The sequence below is a fragment of the Myotis myotis genome, unplaced genomic scaffold (genome assembly GCF_014108235.1).
Source record: "Myotis myotis isolate mMyoMyo1 unplaced genomic scaffold, mMyoMyo1.p scaffold_m19_p_1, whole genome shotgun sequence".
NCBI lineage: Eukaryota > Metazoa > Chordata > Mammalia > Chiroptera > Vespertilionidae > Myotis > Myotis myotis.
The window spans coordinates 52,343,302-52,365,641 of NW_023416313.1; the positions used below are offsets into that span (position 1 = coordinate 52,343,302).

Here is a 22,340-nt window from a genome sequence, read left to right on the forward strand (position 1 = left end):
GGCGGAGCTGCCAATGACTAAGACAGAAAAGACAGCTACAGGAGCAGATGGAGGAGAATGATCAGGAGGATCAATATGGAATTATAGATTTGTTAAAATAGAACCAAACATCAAGTCCATACATGTATCACTGCTAACAAGGATACGATTACTCAGAAAGTTGTGGAGTCTCACTGTGCACTTGGGGCTAAGCCGGATCTGCTTCAAATTCCAAGACACGGCCTGATACATCCATGAGCATGTTATCAATAAAACTAGATTATTACATAACACAGAAAATAACTATTTTCTTAGAAAGAAAAAAAGAGTCTGATAGTCTTGCACTACTTCAATCAATTTAAAATAAACAGCTGATACTGCCCAAATTTATTTAGGTGACCTGAAGTGATGTTCAATAGATATCTTGAATATTTATGCATCCACAGAAGATAAGTGCTCAAGTAAACTTCAAACTACTAACATGATTCTCTTGGGTTCCATAGAGAAAAATATAATCTTCGTTATTTGAACACAAATCCAGATTTTGGGTTGGGGCCTTGTATATTTTACTTTCCTCTACTCTAGATTCAAGATCTGTTGAAAGTGATCCTAAAAAATAAAACAAAACTGTATCCTATTCATTACCATAAGCATGTTGTTTCCACTACTATTGGGCTAGGGAATATTTGAAATGTTTCCAATCATTTCCTTCTTAATAGAGAGGATATAAGAAATCATAAGTGGAAATAATTACTAGTAAAATTACTTGTGTATAGGTGATTCAAATAAAGGTCTTCTCCCAAACTAAATATCCCTTTTTTTAACTGAAGAATGTAAGAATATAAACTTTGCCGAAACCAGTTTGGCTCAGTGGATAGAGCGTCGGCCTGCGGACTGAAAGGTCCCAGGTTCGATTCCGGTCAAGGGCATGTACCTGGGTTGCGGGCATATCCCCAGTAGGAGATGTGCAGGAGGCAGTTGATCTATGTTTCTCTCTCATCGATGTTTCTAACTCTCTATCTCTCTCCCTTCCTCTCTGTAAAAAATCAATAAAATATATTTTAAAAAAAAAGAATATAGACTTTGACAGGAGAAAACAAATTAAAGCAAAAGTATTTCCTAGTCTGAGATGTGCCTTATTGAGCCATTTTCATTTTTATCTTTAATCTTAATATTTAAAAACTATAGCAATTACTCAAAATCTCACTTTGGAACGTGTGTGTGTGTACATGTGTGTGTGTGTGTGTGTGTGTTTGTGTTTACCACACTCACATGGGTAAATTAAATACTCTGAAGTTCAAAATAATGGCTGTGGCTCTGATTTTTTAAAGGCTCTTACAATAGTTCTCAAACCCACCCAGATAAATATTTATAGAGCTTTTTAATCAATAGTTAAGAAATAAGATATAACAGACTTTACTAAACTAAGAGTATAGGTGAAGTATTAATCAGAGTGGTTTGTTTAGGGTTTACTATTTCATGTTCAAACTATACAAAAAATATAATAAAACAACTAATGTATATCTGTCACCATTCCCTAATAATTGGTAGCTAAAATGTTTTTAAATGTTTTTAATGAAGTACTTACTCTCCAACTTTATTCAGACTAGGTGCAGGACAAAGCACAGAATTCCCCTCCACACTTACTGGCTTTACACCTGGAAAATAAAATGCCATAGACTTGGTAAAGGGTTTTATGAATCTCAGTTTTATTAATAATATGAAAGGCAAAGACAATCAAGTTCAAGTATGGAATGTTAGATATACTAGCATGAAAAAACAGACACTCATCTATAGAAAGAGGAGAAGAAAAAAGGAATGAAAAATAGAAGTTATATATTTCATTGATACATAGTATTGATAAATTATAAATCATGACATTTTTACTTAGACTAAACTCACATACATTTGTAGACCCTACGAAATTATCATCTCCCCCCCAATTTGTCAAATACCTTAGATTTTTTAAAATGGTATATATATATATATATTTAAAAGCAGAATTTAGAAATGATGGGAAAACAAAGATGAATGTCCAAAAGAGAATGAATTTATTTCAAGAGTTTAATAAAACAGTTGTGTCTATAATATAAAATCTATGTTTTATAAAGCTGCATGCTTAAGTTTCCCTTGTAATTTTAATAATATGTGAGGAAATGATCTAGCCTATAAATATTCACACATTACATGATCAAATGGATAATCCTAGAATGGGAATTATGAAAATACAATCTATATCTACTTATTTGTTTGAATACTTACTTTAATAAACTTAATCTTATGTGGCCAAGTATAAAATATGTTTATAGTAAAATCAATTCAGCTATGTAATCAAAAGGAGTTAGATAAAACTAATGCTTAGGTACAGAAGACTACTGAATAAAAATAAAATCATTTGTCCTCTTCAATTTTGGGACCTACGACATAGAGAATTTGTTAAAATATGTTATTATCTTGCCTTACCAAAATGATGATCTTAATAGAAAAGAAAGGAATTCATTATGACATTTATCATGCTGAGATCATCACCACTTTAATTCAACAAACACATATTGAACACTTAGTTACTCTGTGTGTAGCCAAAGCTATGCTAATTGAAGTGTTTAGTACCATCAGATAAACAGCAAAATTGCAGATGAAACTCTCAAGAAATAATTCTACCAGAGTTCAGAGTTGTAGCATATGCCTTCCAGTATATATTTTAGAAGACACTATAATCAATGAGGGAAAAATGTCTTAACAGAAACCCAAAATGCTCAGAATACTAAGATCATGTAAGTGGAGTATTTCTCAGAATTAAGAGAAAAACATTATACTCATCTGCTTTTTTAAAAGTCAAGCTAGGAAAAATAAAACCTCATTCCATAAATATGGTAATAATCAATAAACACTATGCTGGGTGAGCACTAGAGACATAAAATATAAGACAAAAAGCCTATCTCTAAAACCTAATTGACAAATTATTGGGAAATTGGATAAAGAAAACAAGTGACAATAAGTAGTAGAGTAGTCCAAATGAGTTAGATTTTCAAGCAAGAGTGATAAGAAATAAATCTAGAAAAAGAGGCAGTTAATCAGGCAGTTGATGCAGTCACCACAGAGTGCAGACAGGAAAACTGGGTTTAACTCTCAGCTCTGCCCATTATTGACTGTGTCGCCACAGGCAAGTTATTTGACTCTTTCAGCCACAAGACCATCGTCTGTGTAATGAGGCTACTCAGAACAGCATCCAACATTTAAGCTATGAACAAACATTGCCTTCATTAAATAACAATTAAATAATTATTACTATTTATATTATCATGGGACTTCATTTCCCTTTCCTTTTTTAAAAAATATAGGACAGTTGGTTTCAGTTGGGAAAAGAGGAAAACATCTGACACTGACTTGCTGAGCAGGTATTAAAGCAACACAGGTTATGGGGACCTACTCTTGGTGTAGGTGTCATTTACTGTGTAGGTACAGAGAACACTGCCATCGCGACTGCCCAAGTTGAGTCCTCTTCCATTCAAAACGATTTGAAATTCCTCTAGAAGTAAAAAGAAAAATAAACATTTTAATCACTGCTTTACAAAAAAAAAGATATAATTTGAAAAATCAAGGTAGAAAGAATGAATTTCTTCACACTATTCAGCCAACTGATAACAAAGAAGACATGGCTCTATTTCCAACTCTCTGTGCTTTCTTAGACCTTTAGGGGAAAAGTGGAGATATTATCTACCACACAAACTTCCCCCAATTCTCTCCTTAGGAAAATATGAGAAGAAATAAAACCCCTTTGTTTTTCTCTATTTTCAGGTACTGAGGTATGGGAATGTAAAGAACATTAGTGATTGCTGCGCTTTGGTTCTTAGAACTGTCATGTGTTGTGTTTTCTTTAATCTATGTATGACACGCCATACAGAGTTCTTTAACAGCTCCTTCACATTACTAATCCCACATTCATTTTTTGTTGCATACAAATTTATAACTCACTGGAGGTAAAGTATTTTGGACTACAGATAATCTCTGGCCAGTCACTAAAGAAAGTTGACTTAACTTATTGTACTCTATGTATATGAACAGGAGTAATCACTTAACATTAGAGAGTGAAATAACATGCTAGAAAAAAAGTTAACGTCTGAAATCTTGATTGGCAAATAAATGTGTGCTGCTTAGCTGCAAGATGATATATTATAACTGTTTTGATAGTGTTTGGCTCTCAATCCCCTCAGATACCTCCTATCTAACACATAATCTAACACATACATAATAGTAACTACGGAAGAAAATACTGCCATGCCATTAAGTGGGTTATAAAAGGAATTTTACTCACAAGTTAAAATAAAATGCAGGTAATAATTAAAATATGACTCAGTAGAAAGAGAACATGGGCTTTAGAGTCAGTCAGACAAAGAAGTCTAATAAAACAATTACTAATAGCAAATAGTAATTTTTCTCTGCCTCAGTTTAACCCATCTGTGAATCAGGAATTATAAAACTGCTGGGATGGCCCAATGCACTATTCCCTCTAAACATCTCAGTAATCATTAGCTAAGGAGACTAGAAGGTACAGAACACAACACCATGTCCTGCAGTTGGAAGGCTGATGGTCAACTTCACAGCACATTTCCTCCCCCACCAGACAAATTATTTTTCCTTTCCTAAGTAAAGTCAGGTTAAAATGAACTCCAGGCCAGACGTGAATGAGAAATAGAAAAGGCCAAAGAGACTCATGCTCTGGGTAAGGAAGGCTTTGATGTGTTAAAACCTGAGTCTGTACTTAGCACCAGCTAAAGAAGCCACCTGCTTCCTTCCTGCCATCAAGCCCTAAGTCACTTCCTTATGTGTCCTGAGCTGGTGAATAATGGCCTTTGGGCTGGTTATCAAAGCATGGAGCTCAAACTCTACAGATCCATGACTGTCTGTATAATAAGATAAAAGACAAAATTTCATATTTCATTTTACTTGTCATAGGAAAGGTCTCAAACATGAACTAAATATACAGAAGACTCTAAAAGCCTGTCACACAATATGTTCATTATTTAAAATAACACTCCAGTCTTAAAAATTTGAATTTAAAATAGAAATATTTCAAGGAATTATTTAAAAATTCTTACAGACAAAGATGCCAAAAAAGTTAATTTTGCTATTCTCTTTCCAACATGCGTTTCAAATCATATATTTTAACTAGGAAAAAAATACATTTTCTTACATGGTATTTTTAAATTCTAACCACTTACCCCCCACACATACACTTGAGGGATACAATTCCAGGATTTCAGTGCATGACCGAGCTAGTATCTAAAAAGGAAACAGAGAAGACCAAGATATAGAACTAAATTTTAACATGTGAAGTGAATTATAAGACTACTAATAATCTTGAGTCCTCCCCTTACCTTCACCAGATGACAGAGAAAAATCTATTAACTATCACATACACAGTTACCAAGCTCTTAGGAAATCTGTATTGTTTTTCAGTATGTATTCTAAGGCTTTATTTTGTAAAGCCTCAATTCCTATGAGTGCTGATACTGCTTATATATATTAGACATGACACTTGCAGAACACAGGCTCCTTGTATGAGCCAAATATTATTCTCAGAAACACAGACTCTTGTGCGCCACATTCCCAGGGCAAAGACACAGAATGGCTCTTCTTAGCTTGTCCTGAAAAATAGAAACCACCATACAAGGCACAAGGCTACAAGTGAAAAACAACAATGATGAAATAGGCCGTTCTTAATGGACACAACAATCCTGTCTATTTTTAGAACTGCTCTGCACTACATTATCAAAGTCAGACAAACTCCAGATGATCTTTGCACAACATTCCTTTCTTGACGGGAGTTGAAAACAGATAATGCACGTACAGTGGTTTCTAGCATCTCCTGCTCATAACTAGAACAGGAAGGAAGGACTGTAGCAGGAAATAACATTTTCAGTGCTTTAATAACAGTGAAAATATAAACTGTCAAACTCTAAAAATTAGTTGTTTCAACTGAGGGAATTTTGTTGCTGACTATGCATCTCTGAATGGGGGCAACTGTTTTTAGACAGTTTCCCAGTGAAGCCACTTTTCACCTAGTGATTAGGAAACATATGTAGTAAATTTTTATATCTGAGAAATTCTAGATGATGTCTATTTAAATGCAGAAAGAGATTGACCAAAGAGATTCCATAGCACCCCAAAAACTTTCCACACCCAAATACCTCCTCTGGGTCTGCTATTTTATCTTATCCACTGAGGAGGGAGTACCATTGTTCGATTAAGAATTGAGTTAAGCCCGGGTAGCATGGCTCAGTGGTTGAGCATTGACCTATGAACCAGGAGGTCACGGTTCAATTCCTGGTCAGGGCACATGCCCAGATTGCAGGGTCGATCCTCAGTGTGGGGCAGGCAGAGGCAGCCAATCAATGATTCTCTCCCATCTTTGATGTTTATATTTCTCTCTCTCCCTCCCTTCCCCTCTGAAGTCAATCAAAATATATTTTTTTAAAAAGATTTAAGAATTGAAGACTATTGTCAAAGGTTAATGTGCACTCTAGTATGGTGCACATTTAAGTATCTTAAATCACTAATATCTTTAGATATTTTGACATAATCCAGATAACAAGACTATAAAGGAAACAAAATATAAAGTTTTGCTACAGGAATACAGAGCTAACAATGTTCCAACTTAAAAAACAAAACTGTAAAACACATTATAGCTTTAGCTTTGGTGGATCTGAAATGAACGTGAGAACAGTGAGCCACCAAAATGGAAGGTCAAAGAAAAACACAAAGTCCTCAAATCTGTTTTCTCTGCCAGCAGTTCTGTAAGAACTTATTTTAAAACAGATCTTATTATGAACTTCACCAAGTTTACAATTTCTTTATTGGTTTTTAGCCACACCTCTGTTAGACTCACTGAAAAACATTTCAAGCATCAAGGAGAAGTATGAGAGTAGTTTAAAGATTTAATCTATTGAAATAGAAATCTATTAAAAAATATTTCTTAGAACAAGGTAAATCAAAAAGTTGTAAAGAGATTTTACAAAGGCCATGTCAAAGAATATGTATCCCAGAATGACCTGTGTGAATTTCTGAAATTATGTTGGTTTTCTCTCTCCTACCAAATTGACGACAATTAAGCCAGATCTTGTAATATTTAAGACAAGTGTGCATGCTGACTTCCACCTTCATTTGATGTACTCTATCAAATCATTTTTTAAATGATAGTTTCAATAACAAGATTAAATGAACAATTCTTATAGACCTCTCCTTAACACTGAAGATCAAATACCTTCAAGTACCACTGATGGTCTATATCTCTGAAACTAGACTCTTTTAATGCCCTGTAAAGTATTTGATTGTAAACAAAGAGTTCAGGATCATTTATCAATTTATGTTGCACTCAGATCTGAAATTTAAAAAAAAAAAAATCAAGTTACATTAAGCAGGGATGAATATTTAAGGGTTAGTCATATCTTGCAGTAACTTGTAAAAATACATATTTATACACAGGAATACACAATGCATTTGAATTTACCACAGACCAACTTGCCTTTCTCTAAAGTATATTTTCATTTTTTAAAATTTATTGGGACTTTATATCATATTATTTGAGTGGATGAATCACTTCCTTGTTCAGAAGACAAACTCTGAGTATAGAAATAGAATCACACTACACTTCTCAACCCTTTCTGGATTGGCACATTGGTTTTTACAGGCAGTACAACCAAGAAACACCTACAGAACAAAGACTGAATGCATGAAGTAATGAGACTATGTATTAAGAACGTCTATCTAATAAGCAAAGCAACAATCATATTAGGACTAACATAAGGAAAAATAAAGTTAATTTATGTGAAAAAGCATCTCCCCTTCCAATCAATTGTGAATGCTGGAAAGCCAGGAACCCATAGTTTATAACTAAGTTCACCAAAACCATTTCCAAATGAAAAATAACCAAAGAGAGAATGTGGTAGGGAAAAAAGAGAAAGATGAAAGTATACAAATTCTTAGAAAATAATATTTATCCTAACTTTGGTTTTTCTATCTGGAGTTTACCATATTCCTATTTTTAAGAAAACAACCAGAAGTTGAACTAATTTAATGTTTGTGTGCAAGAGTTTACATCATTGCATTTTTTAAATAATCAGTTAAATACAAAATAGTTCATAACCTATTCTCACCAAGTAATTGCACAAGATCAAATGTTCAAGATTTCAAAATGAGTCTATTATTAAAATTATCATCACTAAATGACAATGGACAGAGAGGGACAAATATTTTAAACACTCTGGTTTAATTTTTATCAAATCAAATACTGTTATTGATTGATTGAACATTGGATCAGGTGTCCCAATTGTCATAACTGATACATTATATTTCATACTCTGTACTTCCATGATTTGTACAACAGATTTCTTGTAAGGATATTTCTTCAAATATGTGTTTCTATCTGTCTTCATTATATCTCAATAGAAACAGAAAATACTTTCAAATAAAGGTTGACATCAGAGAGAGCCAATAGCACCATCAACCAAATTTAAAAACAAGCCAAATACCATTAATAAAATCAGGGCACTTGAAGTCTTGCACACACTACATGCAAAATTGCACCATTTGAGATTTTGGAATATAAAATATATATAAGTTGACAATGAACTTAGTGTTCATCATGAAAAGTATACTCCTGGATCAAAAGCATCAGTTCACTTAAGTGATATTAGTATTAAGGAATATTTACAAATGCATGTAATATTTATATCATTACCTAATCCCTACTTTTAAATCCTCAAATATTAATATGGATGACAACAGCCAACTTTCTAAATTGAATACAAATATAACTAGTCAAAAATTCAAACAAATTACTAACAATGATAATCATAATTATCACTTTTTTTTTTTTGGTTGCACAATCATTATGTTCCAGAAACTGTGCTAGGCACTTTACTGAATTTCTTCAGTTAACCCTCCCAAGTCTTATGAATACATACTATTTTCATAACCATTTTACAGATGGGAAAACTGGGGCTTACAGAGATTTTTAAAAACTGCCCTGAATAACTAACTTTGAAAGAGTAGAGCCAGATTCATGTCTGATTGAGTCCAAAGCCCATTCTTCTAACCAGTGCACTCTACTACCCATTTTGACAGTCTAACCATTATAAAACCTAATATCTAACAAACTAGTGAAATTTAGTTGCCTATTTTCCTGGACTCCTTTATGTTATCAAAACCAATCTAAAATCTGGTTTCTTTCCTATCTTCAAATGAATGTCACTAAACTTTGACTTTCATTTGTTGGGGATTTTACAGGTCTGTTTTAAAATTCCCAATACCACTGACTTTGAATAAATACAAATTTTAGATCATCCTCTGAATTAATAATATATAGGAAACCCAAATTCATAGAGCTTGCTTTCTTTTTATTTAGTTTTTCTCTACTATCTTTTACTGCTTGCTATTGAAAATTTGTGTTACACAGATAAAACACATATTTTTTACTTCTCAGCACCATCCAGAACCTAAAAGACAGGTTACCAGAGGTCCTGACTCTAGTTTGGGGATATAGCAAGCATTTTGAAAACTAAAATGAAACTGTTTAGAAAAAGTAATTTGTTATTTGATCTAAGAAGACTTTTTGTTGTTTTTGTTGTTAATCCTCACCCAAGAATATTTTCCCATTGATTTTTAGACAGAGTGGAAAGGAGGGGGAGAGACTGAGAGACAGAAACATCCATGTGAGAGAAACACATCAATTGGTTGCCTTCTTCACACATCGCAACCAGGGCCAGGGATCAAGCCTGCAACTGAGGTACATGCCCTTGACCAAAATCAAACCTGGGACCCTTCAGTCTACAGGCCGACACTCTATCCACTGGACCAAACCATCTTTTACTTCTTTTTCTTTTTTTTCATAAAAGTAATGGCATCGATAGTATTTAGGTTTCATAGTTCAAAAACTGCAGAACTCACCTGAGTCCTGGAAAAAGAAAGGGTACTCAGCGCTAGAAGGCATGGGGTTTCAATTTTCTTTTGTTTTTTCTCTATTTTTTCTGGATGTGGAACTGAGTTCAGGCAAATTATTGATATAAAATAAGTTTGTCTTTGTCCCTTTCCACACCACTGTCTCACATAGACACTTCTTTTCTAAACACAATCACTACTGAGTTTGCCTTGCCTCCTAAAATATTCCATTTCAATGTAGCCATTCTCACTGCATAAACTCATTCATACTAATACAAGTCAGGCAAAAGTAGGTTTAAAGTTGTGAGTACAGAAAACAGAGTTTGTACTTGTATTATTACTTATTATTATATTATTTTCCATACAAATAACTGTCAACCTCCTGTACGTACATCTGAATATGTGAACTGATTATTCTTCAAACAACTAGACAGGATTATACCTAGGAAAAATAAAGAGGATTTTTTTAGCCATAAAAACCCTAAACATGGAAATCCAGGCAGCAGAACCATGAGTAAGGCAAGAAATGCAAGCAGCGTGAGGGAAAATGTTTTCTGAAATGGAATGCCAACATTGGAAAACACGGTCTGCCTATATGTGTGCCTGAAGAAGGTCTGTCCTCTGTTGTTCTTTTTTTTAGTTTCTTCCCCTCCTATGTGTTTGAACTGCAGGGTCTTTAAACCTTTTTCACCTGCAGTTGCACACATAGGGCGCAGGTTGGGTAGAAGCTAAAGGTGTGGACTTCCACAAGAAAGAGGTCTAGACAGAGTAGCTATTGGTGTACACAAGACCATCTGCAAAATTTGTGTTTATAAGCTAGTAAAAATAAATCTATAATAGAAAAGATGTTAAAATACATAGAATTCTAAGTTCTGGTACTTTGTGTAAAAATTAGACATTCCAGCATGTTGTTGCAAACTGTGAATAAAATGCATAAAGATGGTTTTATATGTTTACTCTCTGTAATAGCAGTCACTGTCCTCATCATCAAAACTTTCTGTCCTATTTAAAAATGTATGTGTCTTCAAAGCTTCCTTTAGAATGTATGATGAAAAGCCTGCCCTATAGTAACACAAGAAAGTTAAAAGCCAAATATGTCCTCATACTTAAATTCAATGACACCTAAACATCTCCAACATTTTAAAACTTTATTAAAATTCAAAATATTCACCATAGCAATCATTTTCTAACATTGACTCTGGGGGTATAACACCACCTACAACAGAACATTGCAGGGAGTTTACAAGCATGCTAGGTGTGCCTTTTTAACAGATAGAAATTGCTAATTTCTGTGACATGTAGCATGTCAGAAAATGTCAGTAAGGATAATAATGAAGTCTAAGAAGCAGGCTTTTTTTTCTGACCCACTGAGCAGCTTTAAGCACTATAGGAGCTCATCTCAAATATAAAGGATTCCAATTTTTTAAATCTCATAAGAAAAAAGTCACTAAACAGCATTAGTTCTAAAGTTCCCAACAGAATAAAGCTTTCGTAATTAGTCATATTTGTGCATAATATAAGCAGTTAAAACAACTGGAAAGATGTTTCTCACAATCTTTTCTTGTTTGCCTTTTACCTCTCAATATACAGATTTATACTTTTTATTTCCTCTCCGGCTATCAAATATATTTTTATCTAAGGGGCAATAGTTCAATGAAAAGCAATTGTAATTTATAATCACATGTTTTGGTTGAGTTCATTTTTAAAAAAAAAATGCTTGAAGATTCAAAACACCAGTTGCTCAATACAGCGTGTTCTGCACCGACCATTTCTAAATATGGAGTCTCCCTTCCTCTGCACGTGAGCGGGTAGTACAAGCACAAGTGACAAATTTCTAAACACACTTTTACCCGAAGAAATCTAGGGAGGAATGTAAGTTATAATCATTGTCTTTTACTCTCCTCAGCTCCAAACACAACACATGCAGAGTGCTGATTATACTGCTAGTGAAAATATGTCTATATCATAGAAATATGCTAAAAATGAACTGATTTGAAACAGAGTTTATCTGTCTCTACTTTTTGTTTTTCTTTTCTTTTGACCAGCACAAACTCAGAACAATCACTTAATGTTTACTTACAGGGTGAAAACTTTCCACAAAAAGCTCATGGAAATTATGGGATAAAGTAATAATAAATGTACCATCTATTTAAGAATCTAAAGAAATTGCATCCCAGCATGTTTCTCACTCTGCAGCATATATTATTTCATATTAGTCCTATTTGCCCATTCGCTTATTTTATTAACTGAAACATGAAATAGATCTGCCAGGCATTCTAACTCTACACTTGTTCCAATTTGATTTTTCAAAATCTGGATTGACATATAAAATATGTCTTGTCCAACAAGAATAGAAAAAAAGCTTTATACGTTTTTCTATTAATTTTACATCAAGCACATATGCCTAAAAACTGTGAGCTCAGAAAAGTCAGGGGTACCATATCCATGTTTGTAACTCAACACCCAGAAAAGTATCTTGAACATAGTAGATATTCAATAAGTGCTTCTGAATGAATTAGGAATTACAACATTGGGGGAAAATAAGATATAACTGAGAAATCATGCATTTCACCCATTACAATTTACAATTTACACTGATGATACAGTTAGTCATAAGTCGTAACCATTATTTCCTCTTTTTCAATGGCCTTCTACTGAATTGAATCTGCTTTTTCAAGAATAGGTAAACCTCTAACTGATGTCTCCTTTTGCAGCCCAACAGATAACTGCTAAGAAATAAACACTGGGCACTAATTTTGGCGATGGAAACCCATGTTACCAGTTTAATTTACTCACAAAATATCACAAAGCTGTAATTATTTATTCAAAGTAATTTGATTTCCTTAACCTACGATCCCAACCAACTAAAGAAAAAGAAATGACTAATGTTAGTATTAAGTAAAATGAGTGTGCAAGTGGAAATAGGGCACTGGACAATGAATGTCAAAATAACATTGTAAAATTTCAGTAAATAAAATGTATAATTTGAAGCAAATTTTATATTTGTATTTTTTAGTTCATTGGAATTTAGAAGAAAGTGCCTTATTAGAATATATGTCAAAAAATTTAAATGTATTTGAATATATTGGACTGTAATAGCTATTGACTTTTTTTTTCTACCCAAGAACACTTTCTCATCTTTAACATGTCTATGAACAGTGTTCCTGTTTCTATTGGGGAAACTGTTCTCCACTGCATGTGTCCCTGGTGAGGCTATGGATCGGGATGCCTTCTCACTCTCCACCTTGCTCCCAACTCCTACGGAAACAGGCAGGCTATCCAGGCTAGTCCGCATACCGTCCACAAGGTAATCAGTACAGAATGAGCACTTGACCCAAATGAGTTCATCAGTCTTTATCTGCAACCAAATATACTGATGCCCAGAGACAATAGCTGTTTCTTTTCAACAGATTTGCTAACTGAAGACCCTGTAAGCCTGACACCTTTGACAATTACCTTCATCTGAGCAAGACGAGAATGAGGCAAAGAGAATAACTGACAAAATTTACAAAGAAAATCCTAAGAATGAGGATTGATCAATTCACTGGATCCAACTGCAACTGAGGCAATTTCCTCCTCAGGACCACCCTGTAATATTCCAATAACTTTCTTTATTTCCCTTAAGCTATTATGAGCTTGGATTTTATCAGTTGTAACCAAAAATCTTAATAGAGTGGAATATATATAAGAAGATGAAGTCTAAGTTATATGGAACCAGAATAAAGCATTTTCTGGCAACAAATTTAAGCATTTTCTGAAAAAGAAAAAAAGTTTTTGCTTTTCTTAATGCTTAAATACACTATAACTATGTTATAAAAATACAAAAATAATTTCAGGAGGCATAAATTTTATTGACTTGTTCATTTATACATTTGAATTAAGTAATGACTGCTTACTCAATGCTATATTAGACACTAGGCATAAAAAGGAGGAGGAAAATATAGTCCCAACCTTCCTACAATTAATATGAAAGATGTCCTGATGAGACTCCTCATCTCTATTCAGTACTGAAGTTCCTTGGACAAACAGAAGCCCAGAAGAATTTGATTTATAGCAAGCCTTACACTATAGCCAGTGCTTTTAAAAAAGAGTCATAGACACTGATTTCTAATTTTGAGTAAGTCCTACCAGTTTTGTTTTTTTCCCTGTGAATATATCTTTATACTTAGCTCAGACTTTAGGCTTTTTATCCAACCATGATTTTATAAATAAAGATTTCCACAACTAACCAGTCAACATTCGTAGTAGAACCTGCTAAAATCACTTAAGCGAAGGTCTTATCAGAATGTGTATTATGTACCCTCTTCTATGGAAATGTTTTACCTGAAGAGAAAATGAATTTGCAATGTTTTATCATTCCACTAAAACATAGTTTAGACACCTTTCTGAGATACTTTTAAAGAATAAAACAAAAACACCAAACAACAATAATAGACATTACTGTAATAATTTAGCTCTAAAGGTCCAGCGAAGCTTCTATTTTCAGCACTAGGAATGAAGTTACTTTTTAAATGTATGTTGCACTTTTTTTCCCTTTATACAGAATGCATTACAGTTTTATTTAAATTTCCTACACGTGTGAGCAATCATTCCCTTCCTATTTACCTTCCTGTACTTTGCCATTAGGGACTTAGAAACTGGGACAGTAGCTGCCATCACCTGGGACTCAGAGCTCTTAATTCTTCCCGATGAGGGCTATTTATACAACCAGCTTCACAAGTGATTCATCTCTTCTGTTTACTACTTTCTGAGGTACTCTATCAAAAAAAATTATGGAACTAATTGCAAAGAGAAAAACATCCCATGGTCTTGTTTTTTGGGGGGAGGGGGGGTAAAAAGGAGGGGGGTTTTCCACAGAGCATTTTGATTTTTATTATTTCCATGTTTTTCAGCAATCCTAGATTTTCAAAAGTGTTAATGTTTTCTTCCACAGCACTGCATTATGAAACACTAAACCAGAAACCACGTGGTACTCACATGTCAGTCTGACTTATACTAGTTTAAATATTTCCTTTTAAATAAAAGTCCTGCGCTCACTTTTCTAAGAAACCAAAAATAAATGGTAAACATTCTAAGACGTTAATGACAACCTAAAGTGGAAAACAGAAGAATCATACCCTGTGTTTGTGGGCAATGGGAGGGAGGAAAGAACAAGAGGAGAAACAATGACTGAAATTCTGAAGTTTTCCCACTTGAACATTTCACTGGACCTCCACTTCCTGAAGGGACATCTCACATCTCCCTCTAGGATTTCTCCTGAGGCCCAATTCGACATCTCCCTCTCTCTCTGCCCTCCTACCCAACTCCACCTTGTCTTCTAACACTTCGTAAAAAGAGCTTTCATTCTCACTGTTTCTAGTTAGTCGTCTTAGTCAGGGGGAGAATGCCCAAGGGGGCATGTGAGCCCCTCTGTCCTTTTCATCGTATATCCAGTGAGCTCTCAAGTCCTATTAACTTTTTAAAGCTTACCAAGTTTACCTTTTTCTTTCCAGTTTCACTGCCATGACAGTAACAACAGCAATGAACAGCTGCCAGTTAATATTTGCCAGAGCCTTCAGAGCCTGACTCAGAAAGAAAAACATTTCATACCTAGAGTTCAGTCCGACCCTGTCTATTGATAAGATTCTGACAGAGCACAGTCTATTAGTCATTTCCCTTGAGGTTCTTGACCTAGTTTTATTGCAAAAGACCTAGCATCCCAGTGCCTGAAATAAGCCCTGAGGAAGTATGATCCATCAGGGATGCTGTTTTCTCCTTAAAAACTAGGTTTCTGCTCTGCATCACTAATTTGCACTACAGGGTCCCGCATGAGAATGGTGGCTCTTTTCTGAATGCAGCATCCTGAAATTCCACATAATTTTTGTCTTGGGAAGACTGAATCTCCTTCCCCAGTTATTGACTGGTTCCCTAGTTCCATGGCCTAAGGATTTAGAACTAAGGCCTGGCCAAATACATGACTATGGGTAACAACATCATCTAGCACTCTGTTATGATGACCCACTTGCTAGATTTGATCCTCTCACATATCAATGCCATGCCCTTTTAGGACTAAATTGTTGATTGTTTAGAATGCTGGCATCTCTCTCAGGGGACTCCTCTCCTACACAGTCCCAGCTTCACGCCATTCCTCGCTTCCTACCAGCCCTTCTGAGTAGATCATTCTTAATCATCATCTCATTTAATTCACAAAACAACCCAATTAAATAGATGTTAATATCCCCATTGGGCTGATGAGAATTTTAAAACTCAGATTACATTAGAGAACATATACAGGCCACATGGCAGTGATATGGTTGGAACTCAGTCAGGTCATTCTATTCCCAACCATATTGTCTCCACTATATTAAGTTTCCTTTTGCCGTGTCTCACAAACATTACTGCAAGACACTTAGAATACACCTTTCCATCTTCCAAATCATCCTCTACATTATCATAAAAGGATTCTTTCTAAACATTCACTGCTATCGTATACATTTCATACCCTAATCTTTCATGATTCCAAAATTATTTATGAGATAAGTGCAAAGTCTCCATCCAAGCATCTGAAGGCCTCCATAATCTGGACCCAGCCTGCAGGTCAATGTTTATCCCCCATATCCCTCCAGGATCCAGGCCAAGCCACACTCCCTCCTGCGCCTCAGTCACTCAGCCCAAGCTGCTCCTAAAAGTCTATGTTCTTTGTTTCTAATTCAATCTACTCCAATTATCACAGTACAATCCAATCCCTACCACAAAAAGCTTCCATGACTTTACATATCAAACTTAACCCATCCTTCTGGCAACTCTACTGTAGCCATATTGTCATTTTAATATAAATAACATTATAGGATTCTTTTTTACCACATAGGGTAGATCACTGAAATTTCCCACCTCCAAATCCCCACACTTCATAATTCTTGCAGGGGATCACCATATTCCAAAACTCAATTTATCATTATTTTCAAGCCCCTTCAGAGAAGATAATTTGTCTTATTTAAGTAGGTACCTAGAAGAAGGATTCCTAGGTAAGATGGAGGCTCTATTCATAATTTTTTGAGGCATCTCCATACTGCTTTCCGTAGTGGCTGTTTACATTCCCACCAGCAGTGAATGAGGGTTCCTTTTTCTCCACATCTGCTCCAACATATGCTAAGTCTTTCAACACAATTTACTCAAGCTAAAGTCCGTCAAGAACTTCAGGAAAGAAAGACTGTATTTAGAAATTCCATTCTAAAGTTTCCCTAATACAAATTTTTAAAAACGAAATTTAACAAATAAATATAACAAAGCAATAACAATAATATTATCTCCTCTGGTAGTTAACTATTAATTTCTTGAAGGAGAAATCTGTAATCATAACCCATAAAGAGTTTTGAAAAGGAAATTAGTCATGTGGAGAATTTTGAATTGAATTTTTTATATGGAGAAAAAATATTCCAAAGGGAATAACTCAGTAAGGTCTTTTCTCTATGCCAGTATAATTATTAAATAATTATAAATTCCCAAGCACAATAAAATTCTATTTAAAATACAATCCATTGATTGATTGATTTATTGGGTCAAATTATCCTCTATTTTGCAATGTCCACCCATATTCCTAGATTTTAAAGCAAATCACAGTTGTAAAATATTTATCTTGTATCCAGCTATAAAAATATTGCAATTTTTCATAAAAACTACTAATGTATGTAAACTCCTAAAATATTTAAATCTCTGTTCCAGTCTGCATTTACATTTTGCCTGTCCACTAGAAGTACTAATATGTGATAAGGCCAAATCACATGTCTTCTCTGAAAAGCTCCATTAATTAAATAGGAAAAAGAGCTTACATGATACTAAAACCAAATTCAATAACTATCACTCTGTTTCTGAAAAACATGATCTTTAAAGAAAAATTTTAAAAGCCAGAGCCCAACGTCAGAAGAAACTACAATATTTCCCCCTTCAATAAATACCTAGAGATTAAAGGAAAAGCTTTGACTTAGAGAATATTATATTATTCCCTTCCATTTTAGGATGATGTTTACCAAAATATCATAAATACTTAATAGCAACTGTTCCTAGTGCTTCTAGCAAAAGGCAGTAAAATGAAACATAAACCTCAGCTGTGAAAGTCCGGGAGTTTTGCTTTGCATTTCATCACTCCACTTCCCCATACCCTGTTTAGGATAGCCCAGATTCTAATGATCACCAGAGACAGCTCTGCTGAATTTGAAACAGAAATATTATGAGTTCCAGTGAAACTATTAATCATTAAAATGGAAAGAACAACAAGAGCAGTCAAATATTCAGCCGGTGGCTCAAGTTGCCTGACTGACAGCTAGGAAATACCATATTGGAAAGAGAGTAATCACACATTCCAATCCAAATTTTTATTTGACATTGCTTCTATAAAGCCTATAAAACTCTCCAGCTATCAAGATGCTGAGGAACGCCATGCTCAAAGGGTAGAAGTGTCTAAGATTGTTTATGAAAATCTTAAACTTGAAATCACAAGCGCAATCTCACAGAGCTCAATTTGCAAAAATTAACACCAAATCTGACAAACAAAATCTAGATCTTCAGAATTACATGGTGCTTGCCATGCTGAACAACCTTCCTCCTTAACCTCTTTCTTCAAGAAAATGACCACCTGAACTGGATCTCAGGATTACTTCTTACAGTTTAAAATGTATCTAAAATTATGAGCCTTTCTTTTCCCCAGAGAAATACTCACAGAATTAATTATTCCTTTAAGAGCTTGAAATCCACCTTTGACAGGAAAAACTTGTTCCTTGGAATCAGCAATTCTTTCGAGCTTTAGAAAGAGGAGAAAAATTTAATTAAGAGGTGGTCGAGACATATAACACTTTATAAACTTCATTACATTTTAATTATGTTCTTCTGAAGAATTACACCACAAGATTTATCCCCTACTGTAGCCTGTCAGAAATGGCACTAGGGATACTCTAAATGCATCACAATGAAATGAACTGAGATCAGCTTTACGTTGGCCTCAAGTTTCAATTTCAGAACAGTACAGAACTCTACTAGCTGTAAATGTCACCAGAGACAGGAGTCCTAATTAGTCATGCTCAACCAAAAATTTAAATGCAAAATCATTTTGTGAGTGCAAAAAAACATTTTAAATATATAAAACCTTAAAACTTCATGAAAATAAAGTTTTTTTAAAGAAAATTATTAAATATTTCTCTGCCGAAACCGGTTTGGCTCAGTGGATAGAGCGTCGGCTTGCGGACTGAGGGGTCCCAGATTCGATTCCGGTCAAGGGCATGTACCTGGGTTGCGGGCACATCCCCAGTAGGAGATGTGCAGGAGGCAGCTGATCGATGTTTCTCTCTCATCGATGTTTCTAACTCTCTATCTCTCTCCCTTCTTCTCTGTAAAAAATTAATAAAAGATATTAAAAAAAAAAGATTTCTCATAAGTAAACTTCCTAAATCCCTGAACTCCTAAGGGTCTAGTTTTAAATCAAAATAAAACACTTAAATAAGAATGTCATAATAATCTTGTCAGTTGAGTTTAAGAACAGAAGTACTTATATTATTTTAACCTAAATGTTTGTCCTGAGTTCTTCCAAACCAAAAAACGTTCAATAAATTTTGAATTTTGTTTTTCAGTATTTCAGTAATAAAACCTGTTAAGATCAGACATTATTAATCAAGACATACAAGAATATGCGCATTTTTATAGAGGATCTTTAGCATCAGTGAAAGGAATTTAATAAACTAGCCTTAAGACAATTATATGATTTAGGTTAAAGTTTGCATATCTGCTCTACTCACCTGACCTTGTTCAAAGTCAAGGACACCAACACAATAAACTCTAGCCCCAAATGACCTGGCTAATTTTGCCTATGGAGAGAAATAGAGATAGAGGCAGAGGCAGAGAGAGAGAGAGAGAGAGAGAGAGAGAGAGAGAGAGAGAGAGAGAGAGAGAGATATTACTCAAATATCAGGCAATCAATGAATACACTGGGGTATAAAGAACAGTTTCAGTTCAATACTCACCTCTTTCTCTGCATATGATGGCACCAGACCTTCCAACTTTCCATCTGTCAGAGCAATTATGATACTGGAGGTTTTTAAGCCTCCTGCTTTCTCAATTTGTTCATTTGCCTGAAAATGAAGAATAATTATCTAACTCACAATTTAATCTTAACTTTGAACCAGCATGTTCTATTCAAACTGAATTTATAATTGTGACAAAATCAAGATATTATGGACTGGCTTTTAAAATACAGTATTTGTGTTAACTATTTTATTGAAATATACATATATTTACTTTATAGAGTAGTTACTATTGGGTTTAAATGACATAGATTTTTAGCTTTGGTTGTCTACCAAAGAGAAAATAAAATAAAATAATTTTAAAAGGCAAAATACCAAATAAAATTTTTCTTATCATGATAAGTAATGTTTTCTATCAGCCTCATTCCTAAAACAACTAAATGAATTTAGATTTTTTTCTAAGTAGATATGTAATACGATTTTCATTTTGACTAGAGAGCTATAAATTATTTTATCACAGCATAAGAAAACATTCTCTCTCATATGCATAAATGTTAAAAAACTTACTTTCTTTAGTCCTTCATGGATGAATGTCTCTCCTACTGGAACAACATCTTTTAAGTCCTTCAAGCCTTGATTGATTTTGCCTCTGAAAATAATGTTTTATAACATTAAACAAAAATTAGCAAAGATCACAATAAGCACTTCTCAAAACACATGGCAGCATTGCAACTAAGCTTTCTTCAGTAAGAAAAGGAAAGAGCATGAGCTTTGAGGGCAGATAGCTCTTCATACTTTCTGTCACGTTAATGAGTATATAATAATATTTGTGTTTTAACTACAAAAAAAGTATTAACAATGTGAAATATCTTGAAAATCTAAGCATAAACTATTAATTTCGAGTTGAGAACATCTACCTTCAATCATATTTATTTTACTAAATGCTAAGGAGTAAAATATGTTACTTCATAAAAAAAAGAAAAAAGAAAAACCACCAAGGACTGAGTAGGTCAGCTTAACTGAAAAAATATTTCTGAAGCACTTAACCCACATCCCTATGAGTTGGAAATTTTCCTTGTTATCTGCAAATTCCTAAAGTGTGTTACTTAATGATGTTACTTATGAAAATTAACATTTTCTACTTTTGTCTCCCAGAGTCATAAGTCTTGTGATGTAGGCAATTTTATAGCACCTTCTCATCCATCCAGACACCACTTCATTCTCTTGAATGTTGTGGATATTTAACATGTATTTGATGAACAAATAAAAGAATAAATGGAGATGAACAAATAAAAAAAAACAAATGGATGGATGGATGGATGGATGGATGACAATGGATTATTCAGAAGAATAGTATGAATTAAAAAGAGAAAGAACCATAGAATATTTTTTTCATCATGACTAATTAGTTGTCCCAATGGAGTAGTTGAAATAAAGTATCTAATCTAATAATAGACATACAGGGTAATTGACCATACCTTCGCTATGCCTCCCATTGGCTAATCAGCAAGATATGCAAATTAACCACCAACAAAGATGGCAGCTAATTTGCATACTGCAGGCACAGTGGAACAGCGCCATCCCACCTGCCCTGCCGCCATCCAGGCCTGCTATCTGTGACCTAGGGCAGCGGGCGTCCCCTGTGCGACCCGACCTGTGGCTGGCGGGTGGGACTGTGGAGATCGGGCACCCGCCCCGCCCTCATCCCGCCCTCCCACGGGGGACCCGGGGCTGGTGGGCTGGAAGGCAGCTCTGGCCGAAGCAGCGAAGACTGAAGGCGGCTCCAGCTGGAGCGAAGGCCTGGGTCCCGGGTGCCGGAAGAAAACCGGTGCCGGCAGCCAGGGGGAGGGAAGGTGTATTGCACGAATCTTTTTGTGCAACAGGCCTCTAGTGACTATAATAGGAAGAGGTATTTTGTGTGTATGAGTAAGAGAAGACACATTTTTCAGTTTTTTAAATACAGATTCCAAAGACTTTTTTAAAAAGAAAAAGAGGGGGAAAAAACACTTCAAGAATCTTAAGAGATAAATACTTCAATGTTACAAAATAACCCGAAATAAACTCAAAACTAATTTTTAAAATTTTAAACTTAAAAGATCAGAAGAGAGATCTTAATATATTGCTTTGAGTATTATAGTTTTAAAACAGAAGCAAAGAAAAATACCTTTCTAAATAAAAGTCTTGAAATATTAAACTTAAGTATAATGCTTCCAATAAATCATGAAAAGCAGTCACACTACGCATGAGGATGATAGATGACAGATAAGAGAACTGAAATTCAAGTTTTCATATTATCTGAAAATCAAGGAATTTACTGGGGTCATACACAATATGTGTATATACTATATATACTTCATATACTATTAAAACACATGCCAGAAATAATAAAAAATTAATTATTATTTTTTCATGCTGCAATGTTGTGTTTCAAAT

At 34.4% G+C, this 22,340-nt stretch overlaps 1 protein-coding gene across 2 annotated transcripts in view; it reads right to left on the minus strand.

The window, feature by feature from the left end:
* Positions 1-22,340, minus strand: part of ANTXR2 (ANTXR cell adhesion molecule 2) — a 137,243-nt gene that overhangs the window by 99,333 nt on the left and 15,570 nt on the right. For both annotated transcript variants that reach the window (XM_036337493.1, XM_036337483.1), the window contains exons 4-10: positions 20,475-20,556; positions 19,908-20,015; positions 19,683-19,751; positions 18,614-18,694; positions 5,202-5,262; positions 3,410-3,508; positions 1,568-1,637 (exon numbers count right to left, since the gene is read on the minus strand). In XM_036337493.1, coding sequence (XP_036193386.1) covers positions 1,568-1,637; positions 3,410-3,508; positions 5,202-5,262; positions 18,614-18,694; positions 19,683-19,751; positions 19,908-20,015; positions 20,475-20,556 — 570 coding nt within the window. The remainder of the gene's footprint in view (positions 1-1,567; positions 1,638-3,409; positions 3,509-5,201; positions 5,263-18,613; positions 18,695-19,682; positions 19,752-19,907; positions 20,016-20,474; positions 20,557-22,340) is intronic.